The 23917-nt window shown below is 44.0% G+C and overlaps 1 protein-coding gene across 1 annotated transcript in view; it reads left to right on the top strand.

Moving 5' to 3' along the window:
• The first annotated feature begins 22172 nt into the window (after nt 1-22172).
• Nucleotides 22173-23917, top strand: part of LOC120511861 (amine oxidase [flavin-containing] A-like) — a 34885-nt gene continuing 33140 nt past the window's right edge. The window contains exon 1 of the mRNA XM_039729446.1: nt 22173-22302. Coding sequence (XP_039585380.1) covers nt 22257-22302 — 46 coding nt within the window. The 5' untranslated portion in view covers nt 22173-22256. The remainder of the gene's footprint in view (nt 22303-23917) is intronic.

The following is a 23917-nucleotide window of genomic DNA, read 5'->3' as shown; positions in this document are numbered from 1 at the left end:
TGGTAATTATCCACAGTGTTCATATTTTCTGGATAAGCAGAGGGAGCAGTGAGCTACTGATCACCTCTACGTGAACCTTTACATTCTGTTTGCTCTGTCTCAGTCTCTTTGGTGTTCATTATTGCTTTCCCTCTCTCCTGCTTGATACAGTGAAGCAGACTTGGATTTTGTGGTTTCTTTAATAGGCTCAGTGCAGCAAAGTGCTTTCAGTTCACACACACTTCTCTTGATTTCGGGGAAGGAAAAGCAAAATTAGGGGCATTTGCATTAATGGCTCTTTGCTGACTCAGTCCTTCCTAATTTTGCTCCAAATCCTTATAAGAGTTTATTTAATAGTTTTTAATGTAGCTTTGTAATCATGTCCTCACCTTAAAAACTGTCCTTTGCCACAATGTGTGTCTACAAAGGGTGAAGCTGCTTTTCCCCTCGCTCAGTGCCAGGATCTACACTTTAGGTGAAAAATACAGAACAACAGAGAAAAACAGGCTTGGGAGGTCACCATGAGAAAGATAATAGGACAAAAGGATGAAAGACTTGGCAAACCTAAATCCCTTTTTTATTATTATTTAATATTTTAAATCTGATCATCTTGCCTCTGTTTAGGTATATGTGTGCATACTACACAGGTGGCATTTGGTTTTCCATATTGTTCACAACATTAAACATCAATTGCCAAGTATCCATCCATGATAATGAAATTTGTAATTTAAAAGACATCTCACTTATTATTCTATTTATGTGGACACCATATGGCCCAAAAACTAGACTCAATTTGCCTTCCTAGTTTGGAAATGGGTTTTTCAGACTGTCCAGCCCTCTGATCTGTGCCTGTTGTTCCAGCTTCTCCAATGCCAGGAGTCACAAGTCACAAAAGCCCTGAAGACCTTCAAAGCCAGTGTTGAGGAAAATAAGTGAAGGTGTTGCTTGTCCCGTGTTAAAGACATATTTGTGTGCTAAGCCTTGGATGTAGTGATGGAAATTTCAGGACTAAAAGTGATTTTCAGCTGCTATTTTTAATATTTCCTAAATAATTTAACTTAGCAAGTTTTTCTGTGGAACTCTGGGTAGGTTCTGCCTTGCACAGGTGTGACATCCACAGCAAAATCCTGCCTCACCCTGCACAGGGGGCATCAACAGCACCCAGCAGGCCTCTGCAGAGGTACTGGAAATTAAAACAGTGAAGAAATAATTGGTCCAATCATTGGTAAAAGCCAGAAGGTCTCGGGTCACCTTCTCAGCCTCATCACCTTGTGCCTTCCTGATGATCCTCTTCAGGGCTGTTTGCTTGGCAGATTGCTCCAGGTCTCTTTGCCAGCATTGGAGAGGCAGGATTCTGATCTCATTTTAACTGCCCAGCATATCTCTCCCAATACAGACAGAAAAATCTCACCCTGTTTCTTCTTATTTCAGTAAAGGACTCCACTAACTGTGTCAGACCATGCCTTCCCTCAACCTCCCTTATTTTGCCTTTATTTCCACCCCTATATCTCTCCCAATACAGACAGAAAAATCTCACCCTGTTTCTTCTTATTTCAGAAAAGGACTCCACTAACAACTGTGTCAGACCATGCCTTCTCTCAACCTGTCTTATTTTGCCTTTATTTCCACCCGTGTCCACTGGATGTGGTCTGATGATGGTTTAAGGAAGCCTTTCTGTCACTGTCCAACTTATTAATTCCAACAGAAAAATTCAGGAAGTAATGCCAAACCACTTCTGCCTGAGCTAGCCACGTCTCTAGAGCTCCTGCTGCCCTTTAACCCTGACCTCTCCTCATTTCTCCCCTTACAAGTCCTTCCAACAGAGGCCAATCCCCAAACAAGACTGACCAACCTTCAGTGCACATCCTCACAGGTGGAGATCACCTGCAATAAAGAAGCTGGCCAAAAAAACCACCTCTACACTTATTGACACTTATTGATGTTGATGTTGTTTTTGTTGGGGTTTCAAGTAATTTTATTGCTCAATTAAGCAAAGCATCTCCATCATTAGTACTTTTGCTGGCATCTTAAGCCCCAGCTTGGCTACAGCTGTGGAATATTTTATTGACCTCTGCATTCTTTTGCCACATAGACATTTTTGCTTTGGGCAAAGTCAAAGGCTCTGTGCAAAGTCAGAGGCTTTGGTTTTTTCCTACATTACTGCCCTTTCTTGGTAGTCCAAATCACGCATGAGAAATAGGGGTTTCAGCACAACTGCATGCCTAATGAAGCTTGAAATTATTGGTGGTGTCCACTGATGAATGAATAGTGGACATTGACCCAAATCACGGAGTTTAAGCCTTTTTAGTTCAGCAATTCATTAGCAGCAATTAGCACAGAGCATGTGGAAGCCCAGGTGTTCTCTGCTGCAGCAATCAGATAATTCCTGTGATGCCAAACCCCTGGCCCAGGGAGCAGCTCTGCCAGCACAGGTGGGGACTGAGGGGGAGAAGGCACGTGCAAGAACCTGATCCTGCATTAATGAGAGCTGCACTTTCTCACTGTACTCAGTGATGAGTCTGCATCCAGCCCAGGGCATCCTGGACCTGTCTCTCCTCGCTCAGTTCTTTGCCTTGGCTCAGCTGAGTGAGGACTAACCCCACAGACATCCTAAGTCTTTCTGTGTGGGGTCTCAGTGCAGATGTCTGGCTGGATCTTCGTCTTCACTCACAGCTCAGCACAGCATCATTTCCATGCCAGTGCCAAAGCTAAGAAAATGAGAGGACTCATCTTTTCTTTAGTTCTGCAGGTATGAGAGCAGCTATTTCCCAAACTGTTTCAACAGTGCTGAAGCATTTGAGATGCACACACCAAGTAACGTGCCAGTGCTTTTTCCAAGCTCTTTCCCTGCCCTTTAACCAGCCTCTATGAATTTTGCTGTCCTCCTGCATGAACAGCTTGCCCTGTTGGAAATGTATGCCAGCATTTTGTTTCACAGAATGCTTATTATCAGTTAGCTAATGGCTTGGTTCAGCACAGCCTGGCAATTGCCCATTTGTAATGTTTATACCAGGTTATCCCAAACAGAGCTCTTCCCACCCAGCAAACATCATCAAGAACCTCAAAACAGGAGATTAGAGCAATTTAATTGACCACACATGAAATACAGAAATCTGGGTGTGAAAAGTAGTTCTTTGCTCCTTCTGCAGAGGAACCACTAGTTTCTCTCTGAAATTAGAGAAAGAAAGATAACCAAGTAAAAATGGCCAGCCAGTTTCCTGTGCCTGCCCACAACTCCTCCTCCAGACCCTTCTCCCTCCTCTTCTCTCTCCATTCACTTCTCACACCCTGCAGCAGCTGAAACTTGGCCATGCCAGGTGTTCCAGGACAGATCCACACATTTTTCCCAGCCAAGGGGAGTGCTGAGGTTCAGGGACAGAGCCCAGCTCCAGCCAAACTCAGTTAATCAATTCTTGTCTGCAGCATCCATTCCTCTGGAGTATTCATTAGTGAGAGTGTGCAAATCTCACAGCATCAGCCTAAAATACCCCCAGACAATCTCAGTCAATATTAAACATTCTACAGGAGGTTTATCTTAGAGCACATCAAAGTTGTAAAATAATGTCCAACACAGAAACAATTTTTTTTTTAATCTACAGGAATTAATTAATTTAGAGTGGGGTTGAGTCAATGATATTGGAGGCTGGTCAGATCCACCCTGAGAGAGAATATTTTGGTTTGTTTTCAGGGTGCTGCAGGTCGTGGATGGGTGGGACTCAGGATTAAGAAATGTTCCCAGATCATTGCTGTCTTTATAGATTGTTGTGCAGTATAAGGTTTGAAAGCACAAGTTCCTGGAGACTGCCCTAGAGAGAAAAAATCATCAGATCTTTCAAAAGATGAAATATTGCTGAATTTCTTGTGGCATTAGAAGCTGGGATATCTTTTAAAAGAAATCGTGCAATTTTGGGTTTCAATATTTTTTAATGTGATTTGGCTTTGAGCAAGAGCTGAGTTGAGGAGTTTGAGTATGTTAGTCTAACTGGAGGGCAGGGGAAAAAAATGAAGCAAAGAGATAAACATCATGTCTGTTAATGTCTAAAATATTAATTTGAGCTTGAAGTCCAGGAGAGTTGTTAAAGATCCAGTTTTGCTTTTCTGGTGCCAGATAAGCAGCAAGGAAGATGCTGGTGACTTTATTGTATTTTAAATCCTCATTATAAAGCCTCATTCCTTATCCTTATCCAAAGAAGTGTCCGGCCCTGGGCTGGAGGACATCTGTCACAGTTGAGAGGTGATCCATCAGGAAAGCCAATGCATTGGATTTTCCAGGCTGTCAGAGGTGGCATGGGGCTGGGGACAGCCTGCTCAGCAGGAGGGGAGGTCACCCCAGGCCCAGCTCAGCTGTTTTCCCTGGAGAGGCTTCCCCATGTGGGTTAGGGGCAGAGTGCCCAGGACATCCCACAGGCTGCCCTCCTAGCAGGGGCAGTGCCCTCTTTGCTCACAGCTTGCTCACTCCTCAAGAAACTGCATCCCTAAGGAGTCTGCTCAGGAGGGAGGGGTGCAGATGGTCTAATCCATCCCTGGTCCAGTCTGTGAAGACACAAACTGCCCAAAAATTAATCAGGAAACAGCCCCCACTGAATCAGCCTGATGAAAGTTGTGAGAGGAGCAGAGAGGAAGAGGAAAGGGGAGATTCCAAAAGTGCTGGTGCCAGAGGAGTCGCTGAGTTTGGGGAGGAGCAGTTGTCAGGGTGGGAAGGGGAGACTGCAGAGGAGCAGGGGCAGCACCTACCACGGCTGAAGGGGTGTAACTTCACTGCAAATCAGGCTAAATAAACTAGAAAGTAGCTCTGGGAAATTAAGAGAGAGAGACAGACAAGCCCTGAGGCTGGGAAAATCATCTGAAATATTGTCTTTCCATTTTGTACCTCAGAGAGTGAAATGCTCAACAAAAAAAATTGATCCTTTACTTTCCCAGAGTGCATTTTTTCCTTTTCAGTTTACTGCATTTGAAAAGAAAGCACCTGACTTGAAAAAATAGGTGACATCTTTTACTTCTCCAGAGGTATTCGGTGTTAACAGAGCTGGCATCTCCTTTCCATGTCTATCCCTAGGCAAGCAAGGCAATCCCAGGATGGGACTGAGTACCCACCAAACTGGAGAATCACACAGTCCAGCCTGATCACAGAATTGTTTGGGTTGGAAGGGATCTTTGCAGGCCACCTAGTCCAACCCCCTGCACTGAGAAGAGACATCTTTAATTAGATCAGGTTGCTCAGTTCTGCTTCCAACCTGACCTTGACTGTCTGGGCAACTGGTTCTAGTGTTTCGCCACCCTCATCACAAGAAATGTCTTATAGATAACCTGAATCTACCCTCTTTTAGTTTAAAACCATTTCCTCTGTCCTATCACAACAGGCCCTGCTAAAAAATCTGTCTCCACATGTGGGGGTCAAGTACCAGAAGGTGGAGAGAAGGAGGCAGGGGAGTGACAGCCTGGCACTGTGTGACTCTTCATTGTCACAGTTTAGGCCTAGGTATCTTTACTTTTAATTGGCAGCTGGGGATTACCACCAAGTCTTTTATTCTTGTTTGGAAGCAGGAGAATGAATTCAAGCCAGCTGGGACCACAGTTATCTTTCTTAGCTGTGAAATATCTGTAATCCACTACCTGAGGTGTGTTGCAAGGAGCACCTACAGCCCCTGATATTAATTCTTTAGTTTAAGCTTAGCCAGCTTACAGTCTGAATATCTGCGTGTCAGCCACTGCTGTCTGAGCTGCAATGGTGGCTGTCACAGGGGTACACATCCTCTTCCCTTTCTCTGTCCAGATAAAACTGAGATGGTAAACTGCCCTGGGAAACGTCATGATCTGGGCTAAATCTTTGTAGACACAACCCCTTTCTGGCATGGTTAAGAATATGAAGTCTGCTCATTGCCATGTTTTCAACATCTCTCTGTTAAATGTCACTGAAGTGAAGGAGCTGAACATCATTATTTCAATTAATAACTCATGCAGTGCCAGTGAGATCAGCACCCTGCTCATTGCCATGTTTTCAACATCTCTCTGTTAAATGTCACTGAAGTGAAGGAGCTGAACATCATTATTTCAATTAACAACTCATGCAAAGGAGCAGCAATGCTGTGCTGCCAGTGAGAACAGCATGATTGGGAATTCCACTTCTATGGCTCAGAGTTCCATGAATTCAAACAGAAACAGATGTGGAACTCCACCTCTGGTTCACTTTCCTCAGCATCTCTTCTCCTGTGCCTGGGCCACCACCTCTGTCCTGGACCCTGGAGCACCCAGAGGAGAAGGCACTGGTGGCTGTGGGACTTTCCTGCTCTGGTCTGTGAAGAGCTCACGAGGCTTGGGAAAAGGAATCCCACACCAGAGTGGGGCCAAACTCATGGCAGAAACATTTCATGTGGTAATATCAGTGTGGGTGGCCCTGTCCTCCACCCCAGTCCCATTTGTGTCCTGTCCTGGTCTCCACTGTGCTGCCAGGGCAGAGGAGTGGCATAGTGGCATTGTCCCCCAGCACTGAGAGAGGAGCAGGTAAGGGACAGGAAGATAAATGAGCACAGTGACAAATTCAGCATCCAGGGGACCTGGCAGCCTGATCTGGCTGGGACACAACCTGCTGTCTGTCAGGAAAGCAGCACCTGATTTACACCACATCTTACAGTGCATTAACTGGATTTTGCATAACTTATTTGCAAACATTATACAAATACTTCATATGTCACCCAGCCTGTGTTTTGGTGTGGAAAGAAAGAGAGGGAAAGCATTTATTACAGGAGAATATTGGTACAAGCAGTAGGTAGGTGTGGAAGGAGATCTGTATTTCTAATCGTTATAAAACATTTTGTCTCCAGAAGCTTGTTCCTGAGGGTGCCATACGTTTTTACATAAATCATTATGCTTGGACAGAAATCATAAATACACCACTGGAGATGCTGTAGGTTGGTACCAACTGCCTCAGGCCTGACTGTAGAGAAACAAGAGTGAAGAAAACAACTACTGAAAGCTCAGGATTTCTTTTCCTAGAGTCATGCCCAAAATTTCTGTGCTTTTCTGAAAGTTACTATAACTGTTGGATTTTCCATGCAACTGAGATGCAAAACTGCCAATTCTTCTGCCTCCACCAAAAATCCCGCAGTTATGACACTTTGTCTTTAAAACTTTGGATTGCAGGTCCTTAAGATTTATGGAAATATTGGATTATGCTGCTTTAGAGGAGTGAGCTTCTGCTGTCCAGAGCTGCAGAGAAGAAACCGCACCTGTAACTTCTCCAACACAGCAAAAGAAATAGCACAAATACCTCTTTTCTTTCTATGGTTCTGCTTTGTTCCAAACAGTTTTAAGCCAAATTTTCTTTTTAACAGGGCCTGTCTGATGGTGCTTGGCTATCTGCCACCCCCACACCTGTGAGAATGTGTCCCCTGTGATTTGAGGGTAACCACTGCCCACGTTGTTCCCATCTGTCACCTGCCTGCAGCTCTGGTCACCAGGCATGAACATCAGCAGATGGTTTCAGCCTTGCCCTCATGGGCAGCTGGAGAGGGAGAGCCATGGAGAGGTCACTTCTCAGGGGTTTCAAAATGTCAGATGGGCTGGAGTGCTTGGGTAAGGAGAATGTCACACACACAGTCAGCTGGGCTTCAGAAATGCTCCTGACATCACTCCCAGACCATGATGAGGAGAAGGTAAAGAGGATGCAGAGTCCCTCTGAGGCATCAGGTGCCTCTGATGGCCACCCCCCATCCTCCTCCTCCTCACCAAACCCAGTGCTTGGAACTGCCACACCTCTTGGGGGGAAAAGTGGATGCTGGTTCCTGTGAGAGAAGTCCCATCCTCCTCCTCCTCACCAAACCCAGTGCTTGGAACTGCCACACCTCTTGGGGATGCTGGTTCCTGTGAGAGAAGCCATCCTTGCAGTATCTCAGCTTTATATCCCATCCTAATCTGATGGACTGTGGCCAGAGATGCATGAAAATGCAAAGTAATGAGGGACAATTATGGCCTTTATTGGTGTCAAAGGTTGAAACTGTACTAAAGCCTGCCTTTGTGTCAGTTTGATGGATTCACCAGCAGCGTTTCACTCCCATCAGAGCTGCACATCAGAGCAGTTTCACTCCCATCAGAGCTGCACATCAGAGGGGTTTCATTCATATCAGAGCTGCTTCTGCAGAGCTGCTGCCAGGGCACAGCAGTGGCCACAGGCTGTTCCCAAATCATTCCTGTCCTTCCTACAGGATCAAACCCATGTGTTTTAGGTTGGAAATGGGGGTGTGTGTTCATTCCCACCTGTCAGAGCTGGGGCAGTTCTCTGCTGTTCATGGGGCAGTTTTTTCTTTCTCTCTCCCACAGCCAATCCTCCCTCCAGGAGATCTCTGCTGTCCATGGCCACTGAGTGTCCCTGCAGGGCTGATCCAATTCCAGCATCCCATGGGGAGATGCTCCGCCCAGGGCAGGAGCCAAGCATTCCTACCTGGATACAATCTGAGCCTGGAACAGCACAGCAGCCTTTGCCCCCTGCATTCCCAGAGGAGCAGCTTTCTCCTGCCCTGCATTCCCAGAGGAAGAGCAGGCCCATCTCCAGCAGCCCTGGAGCTGCAGAGGAAAACTGCAGCCTTGTGCAGGATCCCTGCTCCAGCAGAAGCACAGCTGGCACTGCAGGAGGGCTGAGCCCCCATGGGATGGGACTGTGCCACCACCCTGACCCACACGGGGACAGGGCACGCTCTGACTCTGGCAGTGGGTTTTTTTGTGTACTATTGCATTTGTATTTTCAATTTTCCTAATAAAGAAGTTATTCCTATTCCCATAATCTTTGCCTGAGAGCCTTTTAATTTCAAAAGTATAATAATTCATAGGGAGGGGGTTTACATTTTCCATTTCAAGGGAGTCTCCTGTCTTCCTTAGCAAACACCTGTTTTTTCAAACCAAGGCACTGTGCCATGAACTGTATTTGCACAGAAAACCATGCTGGCCTATGGCACTGCATCATTGGGATTGCAGTTTTGAATAACCCACTCCATAGTTAGATTTTAGCCCTGCCCATCCTATGCAATCTTCAGAAACCAGAAATATTTGAAAAGGCTATTTTTTTCCTTGCTTGCTTGTTTTTGAGTGGTGTTGCAGGCACCTACTTGCTATTCATGGAAAGAAAAGAAACAAAAAAAAAGAAATTAAGCTAGCTACTACATTACCTGTATTTTAAAAATTACATCAACTGCTAAAAAAACCCATAATATTAATAAAATTCAGAAATTACTTTTAGAAAATTAAGTTATCAGTTAATGCTTAATAGGTATTCCAGGATTTTGAGATTTTCTGTATTTGTGCCACCATGTCTACAATCGTATACAAATGAAAGCATCCTCTTTTTTTCTGTCTCTTTCACAGGTTCTTAAATATACCTACTGTCTTCTGAAATGAATTGCTTCTAGTCAGTCAGAAAACACATTTATTAACTACCTAAATATTCTATTTGTTAATGCATTAGTTAATTTTTAATAAGTTTTTCCTTTTCTGAATTAGCATTTTCATTTTAAAGGCTTTGCCAGCTTCTGGAGTAAAGGATTGTGGAAGTAAAGTAAAGGATTGTGAACTGTGTTTATTCTAAATTCCTGATGAGCAAAGGCTGAGGTGTGCTTGAGTCTTAAGGATTCTGTGTGCTGCTACATATACACGTGTATGAATTTTCAAAAGCAAATTACATGAACACAATTCCTTTGTTAAAGGATATGGGAATGAGAAGGAGTTTTTTGCTGCAGTCATCACTGTCAAGATCTCACTGCACTCACTCCTGTCTGAGAGATTTTGTGCTGCAATTTTAGCAGGCTGATGGCAACCATCAAAATGCAGGTCAAACCAGGAGCATGAGAGCTGGATCACCACCTGAGCTGTCCACGTGTCTCAAACTAAAATCCAGATGATCTGTTTTCATTTAGACAAACTTAGCGATGGGCTCAGGAGGAAATTTCCCAGAGGGAACAAATACAGTCAGCACATCTGTCTTGGGGGTGATAGAATGAGAAATTTGTCTCTTGGGATCTCAACAATTCCCTTTGCAAGTCTCAGCTACACCAAGGAAAGCACTGAAGTGTATAAAAACATAAGTAGGAGCCCTGATCCTGTCTCTTGTGCTCATGCATCTCATCACTCTGCATTCTGCAGTGAACCTGGGGACAGCAGCCCTGCGTGCTCTGCAGGAACTCATCTGGCCCGTGGCATTTCCTTCACAGTTGCAGTTTTCTCCAATGCAAAGTGGGGGTTTTTTTCTGTATTTTTTGTGTGCTTATATTGCTTACCACTGCCACACATTTACCTCAAAATGCAATTTCAGCAGAATGAATTCTGCCTGTGAAATGCACCCCATTCCCTGAACTGTGCTGACAACTTAAATCTCCTCTCATTAGATGAATCAGGAGAGCTGCATTGTACTCAGAGCCACTCCCTGCTCACTCGGCCTGACAATAAGGGATGCTTTTGGTTAAGGGTGTCCAAGAAATAAATTAGTCATGTATTTTCATGTACAGCAGGCTAAAGCCATGCAAGCAGAGGATCCAGCTTTTTCTCCAGGTTTGGGAAGGAAGACCCTGGAAGCCAGCACATCCTGTGGGTCAGCACCTGCTCTGCTAGAAAGGAACAACTCTGTCACATTTGCCTGCAACCTGCTTTGCTTGCCCTTGGCTACTACACTGTGGCTTTTTTTTTTTCCCCAAGCAGAGGGAAAACAAACAAACAAACATGCAGATAATCAATATGTTTTATTCCACAAGTATCTAAATTACGTGGTGTAACACAAGAACAGATATTTTTCTTCTGTAGAAAATAAGATAAAAAGATCAAGCAGAGTCTTGATAGGAGAGTATTTAATAAATAGGATTATTTCCCATCAGATTTGTCTCTAAGAGATCTGGATGTGATCAGCACACTTCAGACATACAAGGACTTTGAGAAAATGGCAACCATACGCTAGAAAAGAGGAGCTATTAAAATACAACAAGCATGGTGATTTAAATAGGCATAGAAAAAGCATAGAAACCATATAACAAATGTTCTGGGAGTGGTTCACACTAATACCATGTCCTAGCCCACAAATACACAGGAGTTGTGTACACAGGCACTTTATTGTGCCTTTGTTTATTCATTCTCTTTTCAGAAATCTCCTGTTGGTAGTCATTCTCTCACCTCTTTCTCAGGAAAAAAAAAATATATATATCTAGGTATTGTTTCTTTAGAAATGTATTTGAAAGCCACTCAAATTGCAAAAGAGGTAAAATTCTCCTTTCAAAGAGTTCCATGACTCATCACTGTGCAAACGTCAACACGTGCAAACACAAAACCTTCTGCAGGTTAAAGGTTCAGGCAGATATGAAATCTCACACATAGGAGGCTCCCACAGTTCAGAAAGTGTACTTTCAAACTTGTGAGAGCAATCACAATGATTTTTTTATTGCTGTAGTTTCCTTCTGATAACTCTATGATGTTCAAGATAGTAAAATTCAAACCTGCCAGAAGTCAAAATCCAAAGAACACCAAATAAGATATTTGCTTACTTAAACACTGAACAGTTAATACACAGAAATTATCTTTACACTGAGGCATTGCATCAGACAAGGCCAGCACCCCCAATTGTTAGAGGGTGGGGAAGCTGCAGGAACTTGTCTCAGGTGGCTCTGTCATGTAGAAAAGTCCAGAAAGGGAATAAGAGTACAGAAAAACATGAAGCGAGATCCATAGTCAGAGTTCTTGCTGATGGTGCTTTCACCTTGTGTCTTGGCTGAACACTTGAGCCTGTGCTGCATCCCCCAGACTCTGCAGCAGGTGGGGGAGTCACAAGCTTCCCCAGGAGGGGCAGAAAGCAGCTTTTGGAGACCCTGTTTTCCTCCAGCCCCTTTTGAGTGCATGGCAGACACACAAGAAAGGTGCTGTGAATCCCAAATCCCAACCCCCAGGGTAGAAATCATGTCACCTGAGCTGGCTGCTGTCCCCTGTCCCTGCTGCCTGTGTGGCACTGGCTGCCCACACGGGTGGGCAGAGGGGAGAGCAGCCCTGGTGGACACTGCTGATGCCTGCCCAGAGTGCACCAGGTGGCTTCAGTCCTGTCAAAACCAAGCAAATGTGCACTCCCATGAGTGTTTTCCCCCTCAGTCCTCTTCTCACAGGTGTAAGGTGAGATTTGGACTCATAATGAGACCCGTGGCTCATAACGCTGCTCACAAGACTGAGAACCACCTTTACAGTTCCTTCAGAAACACCACAAAAACACTGGGAAAATTGCACTGATCACCCTGGCCCCTAAATGACTCATTAGGAGGAGAGAAACAGGCAATGAATGTATTTTTCTAATGACTCAGGAGCACAAGGAACCTGCAAACCTGCCTGCTGCTGCTTCCCACGCTCCCAGCTCTGTGGAGGAGCAAGCAGCTCCATGAGCTGGTGACAGCAAGGATTTGCCACCCTGTTTGGGCACCTGTGCTGGCACCAGCAGTGCAGCCCTGTCCTGGAGCATGTGCCAAAGGCAGGGCACAAACACAAATGCCTCCTCTGCTGCAAATCTCACTGATGTGTGCTGGGAGCTTTAGCTGGAGATGTATCACCAAAAGGAGCAGCAGCTCGGGCTGAGAGCAGCTCTCCTGCCCTCCCTCCTGCTGCCCTGGCACTGCAAATTCAACTTTGATTGCTCATGTTTGGGATAACCCTTTGGGGCCCTGCAGACCCACCCTGCCTGCTCTCTGCAGGTGAATGCTGCATCCACATTTAAGAATCGGGAAATTATGTGTAGGCAGGGATTTCCATTTCCCTTCTGGGGAAGTTTTGAGGGTTTTTTGTTTGTATTTTTTGTTTGCTTGTTTTTTGGTTTTTGTTTTGTTTGGTTAGTTGGTTTTGGGTTTTTGGTTTTGGGGGTTTTTTTGTAGAAGCTCGTGGTGACTAGTGCTACACAGCTCTGCAGAACTGCATAAGGTGGTGCTGATGGATTTCATCACAGGGTACCCTCAGTTGTTTTTCTTTTGCAGCAAGCACATTGATTCAACGTTATTTTTGGTTTCAGAGTGTTTTTAAATGGAGATGCAGATTAAGACATTTTTTTCTCTGAAACAGTCAAAAAGTTTAATATGTTACTAAGTTGCATGAAGCAGAAGTAATCAATATTATTTTAGAGAATGTTTTATATCACCAGATAAGCAATAGTCACTATAATAAATACTGCTGAGACTGTATAGTCACACCAGAGCTCAATAAACTTACTAACAATTCTCATTAATTTAACCGTAACCAATTTATTTGCAGTTCCTAATTACAAAACCTGCTAATTCATTGCTCTAGCCAATTTCTAATAGTTGATTATCCAAATTTGAGTGATTGTGTGAGGAAAAAGGATGCACACCCCTCTAAGTCAGTTTAGGAACAAACACAATGTTGGGATCTGAGATCCTCTGTTTAGGTTTGCAAAAAGAAAGATAGGTAATTAACATTATTTGCTTATTACAAGAATGTGATTCCTTGGGTCACACCAGAAAACATCCTGCATCTACAGGGTAACATGCAGTGAAGAACTTTAAAGAAAAGAAGGAATGGCACCTTAGAAATGACTTTTCTGTTCTCCTCAGCCCATCTCCCTGGCAGAGGCAGGGAATTGTGTCTGTGGGAGTGATTTCTGCCTGGTGGAACTTAGGGCTGGGGCTGCTGCAGAAAGGGTTGCTCAGCTCCCAAACCCCTGCACTAAATTTGCTTCTCAGGAGGAGTGCTGAGGGTTTAGGTGTTGAGTGGAGCAGCCAATTATCTTGGAGAGAGAAGAAATTGTGTTCATGGCTTCAGTCCACTGAGTCCTGCACAGGATTTGCAGTGGAGAACAACCTTTATTTCTTTTTAGATGCTTCTATAGATTCCCAGTGCTGTTTTACCTGATAGACAGTGAGAGGGCATGACAAATTTCTCTGATCTAGTTATAGTAAAGATTTTTGATGTTTGTTTTGTTGTTGTTCTGTTTTGGTTTTGTTTTTTTTGTTATTGGCTGGAGTTGGATGTCTGTAAGTCTGATTATTTATTCCTGCTGGTATTTCTACCAGGCTTTTCACTCTCTCAGACCAAGTCTTTGCTGTTTTGATGTCTACACTAATGATCTCCACTCATCTCCCCATATGCCTATAATGGCAGTTCTGCTTCTAAAATCCTGTCCAAGCTGCAGCCAGGCTTTGTGATCTATAACAAATCCTTGTTCTCCAAAGGTTGTATTATGTTCAGATTGTTGTTATCTCCTACACAATCTTTGATCTAACCTCAAATGATACCAGCAATCCATGAACTATATACAAGCCACTCTTTTATGGAGCTGGTAATTAAGGGGACATTTAGTTAATACCACTGAAAGTTCATTTCAAAACCTGATGCATAATAATCAGTTGAAGGGCACGGAGAAATCTTGATAGCAACAATGACACAGCAGAAATCTGCTCCAAGTGCTTTAAGCAACATGAGCAAAGTTCATTCACTTCACACAAAGTCCCATTCACTGGCTGGGTCACACATTGTGAAACACCAACCCTTCCCCAGAGGTCACAGGGGTCCAAAACCTGAAAAGGGTTAAATTAAGAGTGGAACCAAGCCAATTTAACATGCCCTGAGAAAGAGCAGCAGTGAGTCTGGTGCACAGGGACAGTCAGAGACCTCAAATGTGCAGGCTGAGTGTTAAACCCACGCCCTGATGAGGGGCTGGGACCAGGAGAGGTGACACAGAAATTTCTCCCAATTCCCAGAGCTCAGGCAGCTCTGCCATGGCTGCTCCCTGCTGTCACCTGTACCTCTTCTTGGGGTCTTTACACCACTTTTGGACAAAAATCTTGCAGACATCTGCTGGCAGCTATTTGGACAGCATTGAAAACACCACGTGTCCTGCCCAGCAAGGTCTTCCTCCCCATCAAGATGGGATGAAGGGGTTCCAGAGGTTTGGGGAGTGCCTGGAGCCCTTCTTCTGGACCTCCCTTGCAGGGTCTCTCCTACTGACTTCATATTGGAGCTGAAAGTGTCAGCCAAACAAAAGTTCCTGAAAGATTCATTTAATTTAAGCTTGTTGAAAACATCTCAGGGCTTCTTAAACTAGAAAGCAAATACAGATATATACATTTTTTATAAAATTCTTATTACAGCAGTCAGTGACTATATTTTATACCACAGTTATGCTTGTTGAAAACATCTCAGGGCTTCTTAAACTTGAAAGAAAATACTGACATATACATACTTTTAAAATACTTATTACTGCAATCAGTGACTATATTTTATCCCATAGTTACTACAATAAACTCCTTTCGAAGGCAAATGAGTCACGAGGATAAATTAGAGAGAAAGAAAAAGACTTCATCGGTCTTGACACTGGCATTTGAACTAATGAACATAATTAAAGACAAAAAAATAGAGAGCTAAAGAGATTAAAAATTAGTTACCAGCATAATCTTTTTCGTCACACACGCTAACTGTAAGTTGAATTACCTCTATTTATTTTGTTAGCAGGAGATGTATCTGCAGCTATGTTTCTTTCACATCTTCTGAAAAAAAACCTACTCCCACACAGAGGGATTGTACATTTTTAAAGGCAACAATTGTATTTTGTGATGATTTTCCCTTCAGAAGATGTTTGTTAAGAGGTGGTCTGAAATCTGTTGTTGCCACTGTAATGGAACTTGACTAGCTATGAAATTGTACAAACATCTAAAAATCATTTTCTTTCAGAGAGGCTGTGTGTGGGGGAAGGCTGAGTCTGGAGAGAAAATGGGTTTGTTGCACGTCATCTGCTACTTCCTGGAGCATTGTGTTTGTGTCTTCCAACACCAGGAACAAAGCTCTCCACACCCTGAACCAAACAGCCCCTTCTCTGTGTGAGACCTGCCTGGGCACACCTGGCTTCTGGTACCTGGAAATTTCTGCTGCATTTCACCCACTGATGAAGCCTGCCTAATGCTCATCAGTAGGATGCTCAAATTTTGAAGAAAATTAAAACATTTTCTTCATTTAAAAGTATTTGACAATTCTGAGACATACAAACAAGAGTGTCTGATGCTGTTAAAAGATCATTAATTGTTTCAGTCAGACTGCACAACCATGCAGAGAAGTTATTTTAAAAATTTGAATGAGATAATTCAGTCTCCCTCTCAAACTGTCTTCTGTATTTTTGTACCCCACATGCCTAATTCTGTGGTATTACACTATTAAATAAAGAGTAGGAAATATTTTGCAAAATCAAATTATTGATGCTATCCTAGTGAAGAAAGAAATTATTTACCTAATTCTTTGGTGGCTAAGAAGAGCTTAAAATTTTATTCCACATTTCTGTAGAGCCAAAATATCTTTCGGTATCTTGAAGAAGTGAAACTTCATGCAGTGAGTACATAACAGGTTTCTCTGGGGGAACAGAAAGTTTCACTGCATGTAGCTGAGGGCACTGCCCTTGAGGGAGCAAGTCTCAAGCTTGTGTTTTGTTTTTTCTGTTCCCAGGTGTAGAGGAGCACTTTGAAATTTGAATTAATGTTTTAAACATATTCTAGTTTATTTACCTAAGGGCACTGAAGCCATAGTAGCTGACCTTTTCTTCATGGCTTTAAGAAAACTCCTGACATGCAGTTGCCTGTTTTCTCCACTGCAGAATCACAGGATGGGTCAGGCTGGAGGGGACCACCCTGGGTCATCTGGTCCAGCCCCCTGCTCAAGCAGGGCCATCCCACAGCACATGGCCCAGGATTGTGTCCAGATGGTTCTGGAATATCTCCAGTGAGGGAGACTCCACGCCTTCTCTGGACAATCAGTTCCAGTGCTCGGTCACTGCACAGGAAAGAAATTCTTCCTCATGTTCAGGTAAAACTTTCATTTTCTTCATTGTCTCCTGTCCTTGGCACCACCAAGAAGAGCCTGGATCTGTCCTCATGGCACTCCCTTTTCAATATTTATATCCCTACTTAAAGTCTCCAGGCCCTCAAATGCAGTGCAGTCACATAATGATGCCTTCTGCATGCAGAGCTGTGGAGCAGCTGAGAGCTTTGGAGCTGTGTAAGGGATGGAGAAGGGATAAGGAGGTCCTAAATCAATCAGGTGCTGAAGAGCAGGAGCTCTGCCAGTGCTGGGGGCTGACTCAGAGCATCCCACTTCCCTCATCCCCCTCCATGTCCCACTGTCTTACACTGCACCAGGAGGTTTGTGGAATGCTCTGTAAATGAGCCAGAGGGAAACATGAGTCAAGGAGAGGGTGGACAGTGAATTTTTGTTGTCTGTGTTTATGTATCAGAAGATTCCTGCTTGTGATTATAAGGTAAAATGAACTAACCAAATGCTAATAGCCATGATTAATGATAATTTTCTTCAAGGTGCTTATTCATTGATTAGAATTCAGCACAATGCCCAAAAAAGAGCTGGTCAGGAAGCATGAGATCACTAGCACTGTTGAAAACATGCCAGTAAAAATGAACACTGATGAATAAATATGCCACAGCCACCTTTGTGTACAAACCCATTTTTCATACCAGTGAAGATTGTTCTGCAACATCAGACCGGTGATGGTTTTCAGAGGGTTTTGAACACACTTCTAAGGAAGAAAATTATCTTGAAAAACTAAGAATATACATTCTAGTCCATAAAACCAAAAATTAATACTCAACAATGTCATCCACAGTTTACTAATTTGATTCTAACCAATTTTTGCCAACATGTTGAACAATCTGTTTGTGACCATTCCAGTGGATCTAGATAACTCTGTATTTAGGGGACCAGAGAGAGGTGAAGGGAATGTAGGAATATTCCCTAAGGGACTCACTGAGGGCATGTTATCATAATGTTTTACTTTCAAGACCTACTTGGCAGTGTCATGGTTTTAATGCTTCTTGAAATGCCTCTAACAGGAGAAGTTCCAAAACACAAAAGTATCCCGAAGGGGCAGCAAGCACAGCCTGGAGCCACAGGCAATGCCAGCACAATATAAGGAAAAAAGGATTCACTCTGAGGGTGCTCAGACCCTGAAGCCCACAGAGCTCGTGGTTTTTCCATCCTTCAGTGCATTCAACCTACAGAAGCCCTGGATGTGCTTTGGGCAGAAGGCTGGGCTACCCCTTCCTTGCTGTTAGTGAATACACATTTTCTCTCCTTCCTCTTGCACAAAACCTTTGGAGACAATGATCTGCTGCTGTTTGTTTGGAATTTGTTTCAGAGGAAAATACTCTAAAGCCTGGAACATTTTATGGAACTTTTTTCCCCCCTACTTATGGTGTGCAACATTGTCCAAATACCATGTGCTACATGGTATTTTATGATCTCTGTTACCGATAAAGGCCTTAGGCAGGGAGAGGAGAAGGGGAAGGGGAATAAAACCACCATCTATAAACATTATTAGCCATATAAATTACCTGCTGACCCTAAATTTAGCTTAAGATGGTCTAAAATACTGTCCCAAGATAGAAAACTGTTATTAGAAAATACAGTATCACCTACAGCTGAGTTCTGAAGTTGCTCCACACCGTGTGCCCTGTTGCCCCACAAAAGGGCTGCCAACAGAGCTGCTGAGTCTGATGCCTGGGAGAGTTTATTTTTCACATTTTTTTCACATTTCAGCTTGATGCAACCCACACTCCTAACCCTATAATTACCAGAATCATAATGTGTGTGAATGCAAATTTCTGTGATTTAGGCTTTGCAAAAGGCTCTGGTGCTCCCTGGGAAGCTCATCTTTGTGCGTGCAGAGTAGAGTGCTAATCAACACAGATGATGAGTTAATGGCAAAAATTTCAGCTGACAGTAACACTGAAGATGACAGGTTCTAGGGTACTTTAGAGGAGCTCTGTTGGTATCATTAAGATACAAGAATTACATTACTTTAGAGGTGGCTAAGTGGTGGTAATTATGACCTTGGTAATGACAATCAGACTTCCAGGGATAATGCATTCTTCACTTACATAATTTAGGTTCTATTTACATTTCAAAATACACTCTTAAAACAAATAAATAACTAAAAAAACCTGTACAATATACATATATGTACAACAGATAATATACTTTATTTTTTGCAAAAACAATTTAATGGTAGAGATTTTCCCTGTGTTTGTGTTCTAATTTTTGGATGCATTGGCAAAAGAAGTAACATTGAAATCAGGAAGGAATGCAAAATATCTGTGTCTCTCATAACAATTATGACTGATTTTACACATCATTTGAGGTATTAAGCAGATACAAAATAACTGAGGCTCTTGATGGCATGATGTGAGAAGTTTGACTTCCTCACATCAATAGCTGGAAAAACTGAAAGCACAGCACTGGTAGTACAATAAAGGACTTGGTCATACACTTACTTTTGGATACTTTTCTTCATGTTCTTTGATCAACAAATTGATCCATTTGTGTCCATTCTCGAGACTACCCAACAGTTTTTGTTGTTGCTGACACAGATATGATCTCAAGTGAAAGATTTGTTCTTGATATTCCACTGTATTTCTCAGAAGCTTTCAGTGTTTTTTTCCTGACAAATTTGAAAGTCTATGTCTGAGACTTTCTATACCTTCACTTTTATGATCATGCACATTCTGCAGGCTCAGCAAATTATTGCTACAAATCAATCACTGAGGCAGACATAAATCCACTAGAGAGATTGCTAGGAAATGGTTTCAGCAACATAAGCTTCCTATATTCATCCTTCAGTGTTGTTTCCTTGTTTTTTGTACCGCATAACAAAGAGGGCCCATTGGTGAGCATTTCCTTCTTAATCAACTCTCCTTTCTGAGTGACAGCTGATTTATTTCCAAATTAAATTTTATCTGCTTGGAATTTCCTTTAGTGTAAGGTTTGGCATACCTTTATTTTCTGTGGATTTCTGACACATTTCAAATCTTTTTTTAAAAACATGGTAACTGCATTTAGAAGAGGAGGATCACTCTCAATATGACACATCACCGTCTTCCTTCCCTACTTCTTGCATTTTCAGCAAGTCTGTTTGGTTTATCCTGTTGTTATCAAGCAGGGCTTCAGGGTTCATTTTTTTCCCAAAGCCTAGATGCCTGAGTTGAGAGAGAATTATTCTGAGTGCTCATGCTGATGCCAAGGACTAAGCAGTCACATGGCTCTGACAGGCATCACTACCTCTGGAATCTGTCAGAGCCTGAGGTAACCCTTGGTAACCCCTCAGGAATTTTTTCAGTCTTTACTGCAGTAGTTGAGCCAAAAATTTGTGCAATTCACACTTGGATATCATCTCTCATCATGAGAGCTGGTCTAGGTAGAACCACTTCAGTCTCCACTGCCCTTCAACCAGACTCTTAGGGCTCCTTTTAGCACTGGAGATTTGTTGGCAAGCTTATCTGTCAGCAAGTTATCTAGATGCACACAAGTTTCCTGCTGTTATCACAAAGGATGTTTTTGTTGTTTTCCTCCAAACTTGGCTTCTGAATTATGAGGGAGGTGCCCCTGATTGAAGCTTTTTGTTTGTCAGATTCCCTGTGAGCTGCCCACGGGAGCCAGCAGAGCTGTGGGAGTGGGTGTCCTTGTCTCCCTCGAGAAACAGAGATTTTTTTCAGCGTTGAGCACAAAGTGGGTGTTGGTACATTAGGTTTTCTCTTTCAGAATCCATAGCACTCTCACAGCCTTGGTCTCTTCCCGTTGTGCTCCCTTTACCCCGGCATGGAGCAGCAGCAATAGCAGTGATAATGAGATTCCGTGTCAGCAAATGATCCCCCAGAGCAGCAGGGATCTGCTGCTCTGCCTCACTACAATGTCTGGCACTTCTGTGTCTGCAGATATTGCAACACACTTACTGAGCTCTGCACTTACACTTTGTGAAGCACCTGTTCTTATTGGTGAGGAAGATCCATTATTCTGTCTCCTGCACCGTTGCTTAGTGATTTATTGATGTTTCTGCATTCAGTCCCTGCTGTCATGGAACCACAGAATGGTTTGGGTTTGAAGGGTCCTTTAAAGCTCAGCCAGTCCACTCACCCTGCAAGGAGCGGGGACATTTTCAACTGCACCACGTTGCTGGGAGCAACCTGACCTTGAGTGTTTCCAGGGATGTGTCATCCATTACACCTCTGAGCAACCTCTTACAGGGTTTCACCACCCTCACTGTAAAGAATTCTTTATAGCAAACCTAAATCAGCTCTCTTTTAGTCTAAGCCTGTTATTCCTTGTCCTGTTGTAACAGGCTCTGCTATAAAGTCTGTCCTCATCTTTCTCATAGCCCCCTTTTAAGTACTGAAAGCCCTCAACAAGATCTCTCCAGAGGCTTCTCTTCTCCAGGCTGAGCCATCACAGCTCTTTCAGATGTTCCTCATAGGAAAGGTGCTCCAAACATTTTTGTAGCCTTCCTCTGGTTCACACCACCAGGTCTACATCTCACTCATTTGGACAATAAACAAAAACCAAAAGGTCTGTATTTTCTCTATAGAAGAGAAAACTGACTCATTTCGAAGAACACCAGCCAAAAAGTATTACAGTATTTTTGCATTCATTGGTCATACCTAGGCTTGGAATATGCAGAATTGGGCAACTCTCAGAAGTTATACCAATATTTAACATGAAACAGCGCTAAGATTTCCTATAATTGTGTGGGTTGTAAAGGTCTCCTGTGCTTATTTGGAGGGACATGGACAGGCTCTCTATTTTTTCCACTCCACAGAGATGACATTTACACTTTGGCAATAAAACCCCTATGAGCTGTAAAACGCATGGACAAGGAATATCACAACCATCATGTATTCCAGCAGCTAAGTACAAACAGAATTTTGACAACCAATTATTATTTCAGGCACTGTCTTCGGGAAGGTGGAAAGGTTAACCCCTTGTTCCCCGGCTTAAGGAGCAAGTATACCTTCATTCTAGTAGGAGGTGAGGCTGGCAGGCTGCCATAACCTCTGGCTGCGTGGATCTCCTCCTGCCTGCAGTCACTGCGGGTCACTAGCGCGGGGTTAAGCGAGCGCTGGCCCGTTCAGACACTGCACCCCGCACCGGGCACGCTGCCGCCCGCCTGCCTCCATCCCCCGGCCGCGGTGCGGCACGGAGCCGGTAGCGATGGGCGCAGCGGGATTCGATATTCCCGGTATTCCCGGCGATCCTGGTGATCCCGGGGCTCCCGAGCATCCCCCGCCCCGTCGGGCCGCGCTCGCAGCTCCGCGGGGGCGTGGCCAGGCGATGCTCCTCCCCCGAACCGCACCCATTGGTGGAAGGGCCGCGTGGCCACGCCCAGGGGCGGGGCCGGGCGGGCGGGACGGCGCTGGCGGAGCGCGGGGCCGGGGCAGAGCCGCGGCCGTGAGGGGAACCGGCACGGCCGGGAGGACCGCGGGGACAGCGGGGACAGCGCCATGGCCGAGAGATACGACGTGGTCGTGATCGGGGCCGGCATCTCAGGTGGGTCGGGGGGGATCGGCGCGGCCCCCGGGCATCCCGCCGGGAGCGCTCCCGGAGCGGCGATGGAAGCGCGGGGCGGGGGTCCCGGGGGGCTTCAGGGAGAGGGGAAACGATCCGTGCCCTGCTCTCACCCAGCGCTGCTCCTCGCGCTGGTTTCTCTTCTCCTCGGGAGGGAGGCTGGAGGAGAAGGTTTGGCAGTGCCCACAGGTGGGGATGCAGGGATGCGGGCTGCGTGGTGTTTCCACCTGTTTTTTTTTTTAGGTTGCCCGTGCAGATGTTTTATTTGGGAAAACGTTGCAGAATAAGCATCTGGGAGTATCTCTAGGTTAGGTTCAGCTGCTGGGAGTGGAGCTGTTCTAGAGGCAGCCCGATTCCCCAAGTGCCACGGACTGCTCACACTTCACCAGGAAACACTTCCCAAAATACTCTTAGCAATTCCATCATGGCCCCTCACCCTTATGCTTAGAAAACCCCGTTATATAATTATTTTTATGTTACCTACAACAAGAATGTTGCTGTGTTGGAGAAATTTAGTGTTTAGGTTGTCCCTCAGGTTAATTTTGTGTTGGCAGCTTTGGCCAGGTCTCAGTTTTCAGGCAATCCTTCCTTTACTAATGATTCAGAAAAGGAGAGTTTTGTGACTGTATGATATCAGTGGTTATTATTATTATTATTGCAGCCATTATTGGTGTGGGTAAAGTTAGGTCTTACTAGTATTGAGAAGGAGTCAGAGGCTTTCCTTTGGTGTAATCTGCAGTGAATTAATGCATAAAACAGCAAAGGGTTTACATAATTATGTTATTTCATTACTAAAAGAACAGTAACTGTTTAAATGATTATTTGTGAATATGTAAATCAGCAAATAATCTGTAGCATCACTAAAGAGACAGGAAGAGTGTGGACCTAGATTTCCTTGCTTTATAGTTTTACCAGATGCCTGGTAATTTTCCTGCTGGAATGAGACATTTGGTCTTCATCCTTGGGGTTCCTGTAATGCACAGAGTGTCCTTAGGGAATTACCACCCCTTCTGTGTGCAGCTGATTGTGACATCCTTTTAATATGGTTTTTGGAGCTCTGACAAACTCTTGTTCCCTTGGGGGGGTGCCTCGTTCCTCCAGGTCCCCAACCTGTTGCAATATTTCAAAAAATGCTTTGAGCATTTCTATTTGTCTTGCCTCACTCGTACAAAAACACAAAGTTACTTTGTAACACCTGTGCCTTGGACCAAAGCCTGGTGTGGGGATTGAAATGGAGCCAAGCAGAAAATTTCACGGTGCTCACAGTCCCTGAAAAATTGTCGGTGGCATGAGGAAGACAAATAAACATGTCACAGCACTCCTGGGACACGGGAACATTTTTCATGCCAATGGAAACCCCATGCCAGTGGCACAGAAATTGCTGTTTGCCTGTTATCAATTAGAACAGGCATCATTTTAAGAAAACAGCCATTGAAAAATAGACAATAAATGCCTTATTTAATAATAAATCAATTTTTACTCTACACTGCCATTCATAGCTGGGGGATTAAACTCTGATCAGCCTCTGGTCTGTTTTGCTTTTCTCACAGCTTCTCTGTTGCTACCATTCCTGCACCAATATACCTATACCTCAGTT

Source organism: Passer montanus, unplaced genomic scaffold (genome assembly GCF_014805655.1).
Source record: "Passer montanus isolate IOZ18808 unplaced genomic scaffold, ASM1480565v1 scaffold69, whole genome shotgun sequence".
Lineage (NCBI taxonomy): Eukaryota > Metazoa > Chordata > Aves > Passeriformes > Passeridae > Passer > Passer montanus.
Note: the sequence above shows the minus strand (reverse complement) of the source record. Positions and strands in the feature narration are given on the sequence as shown.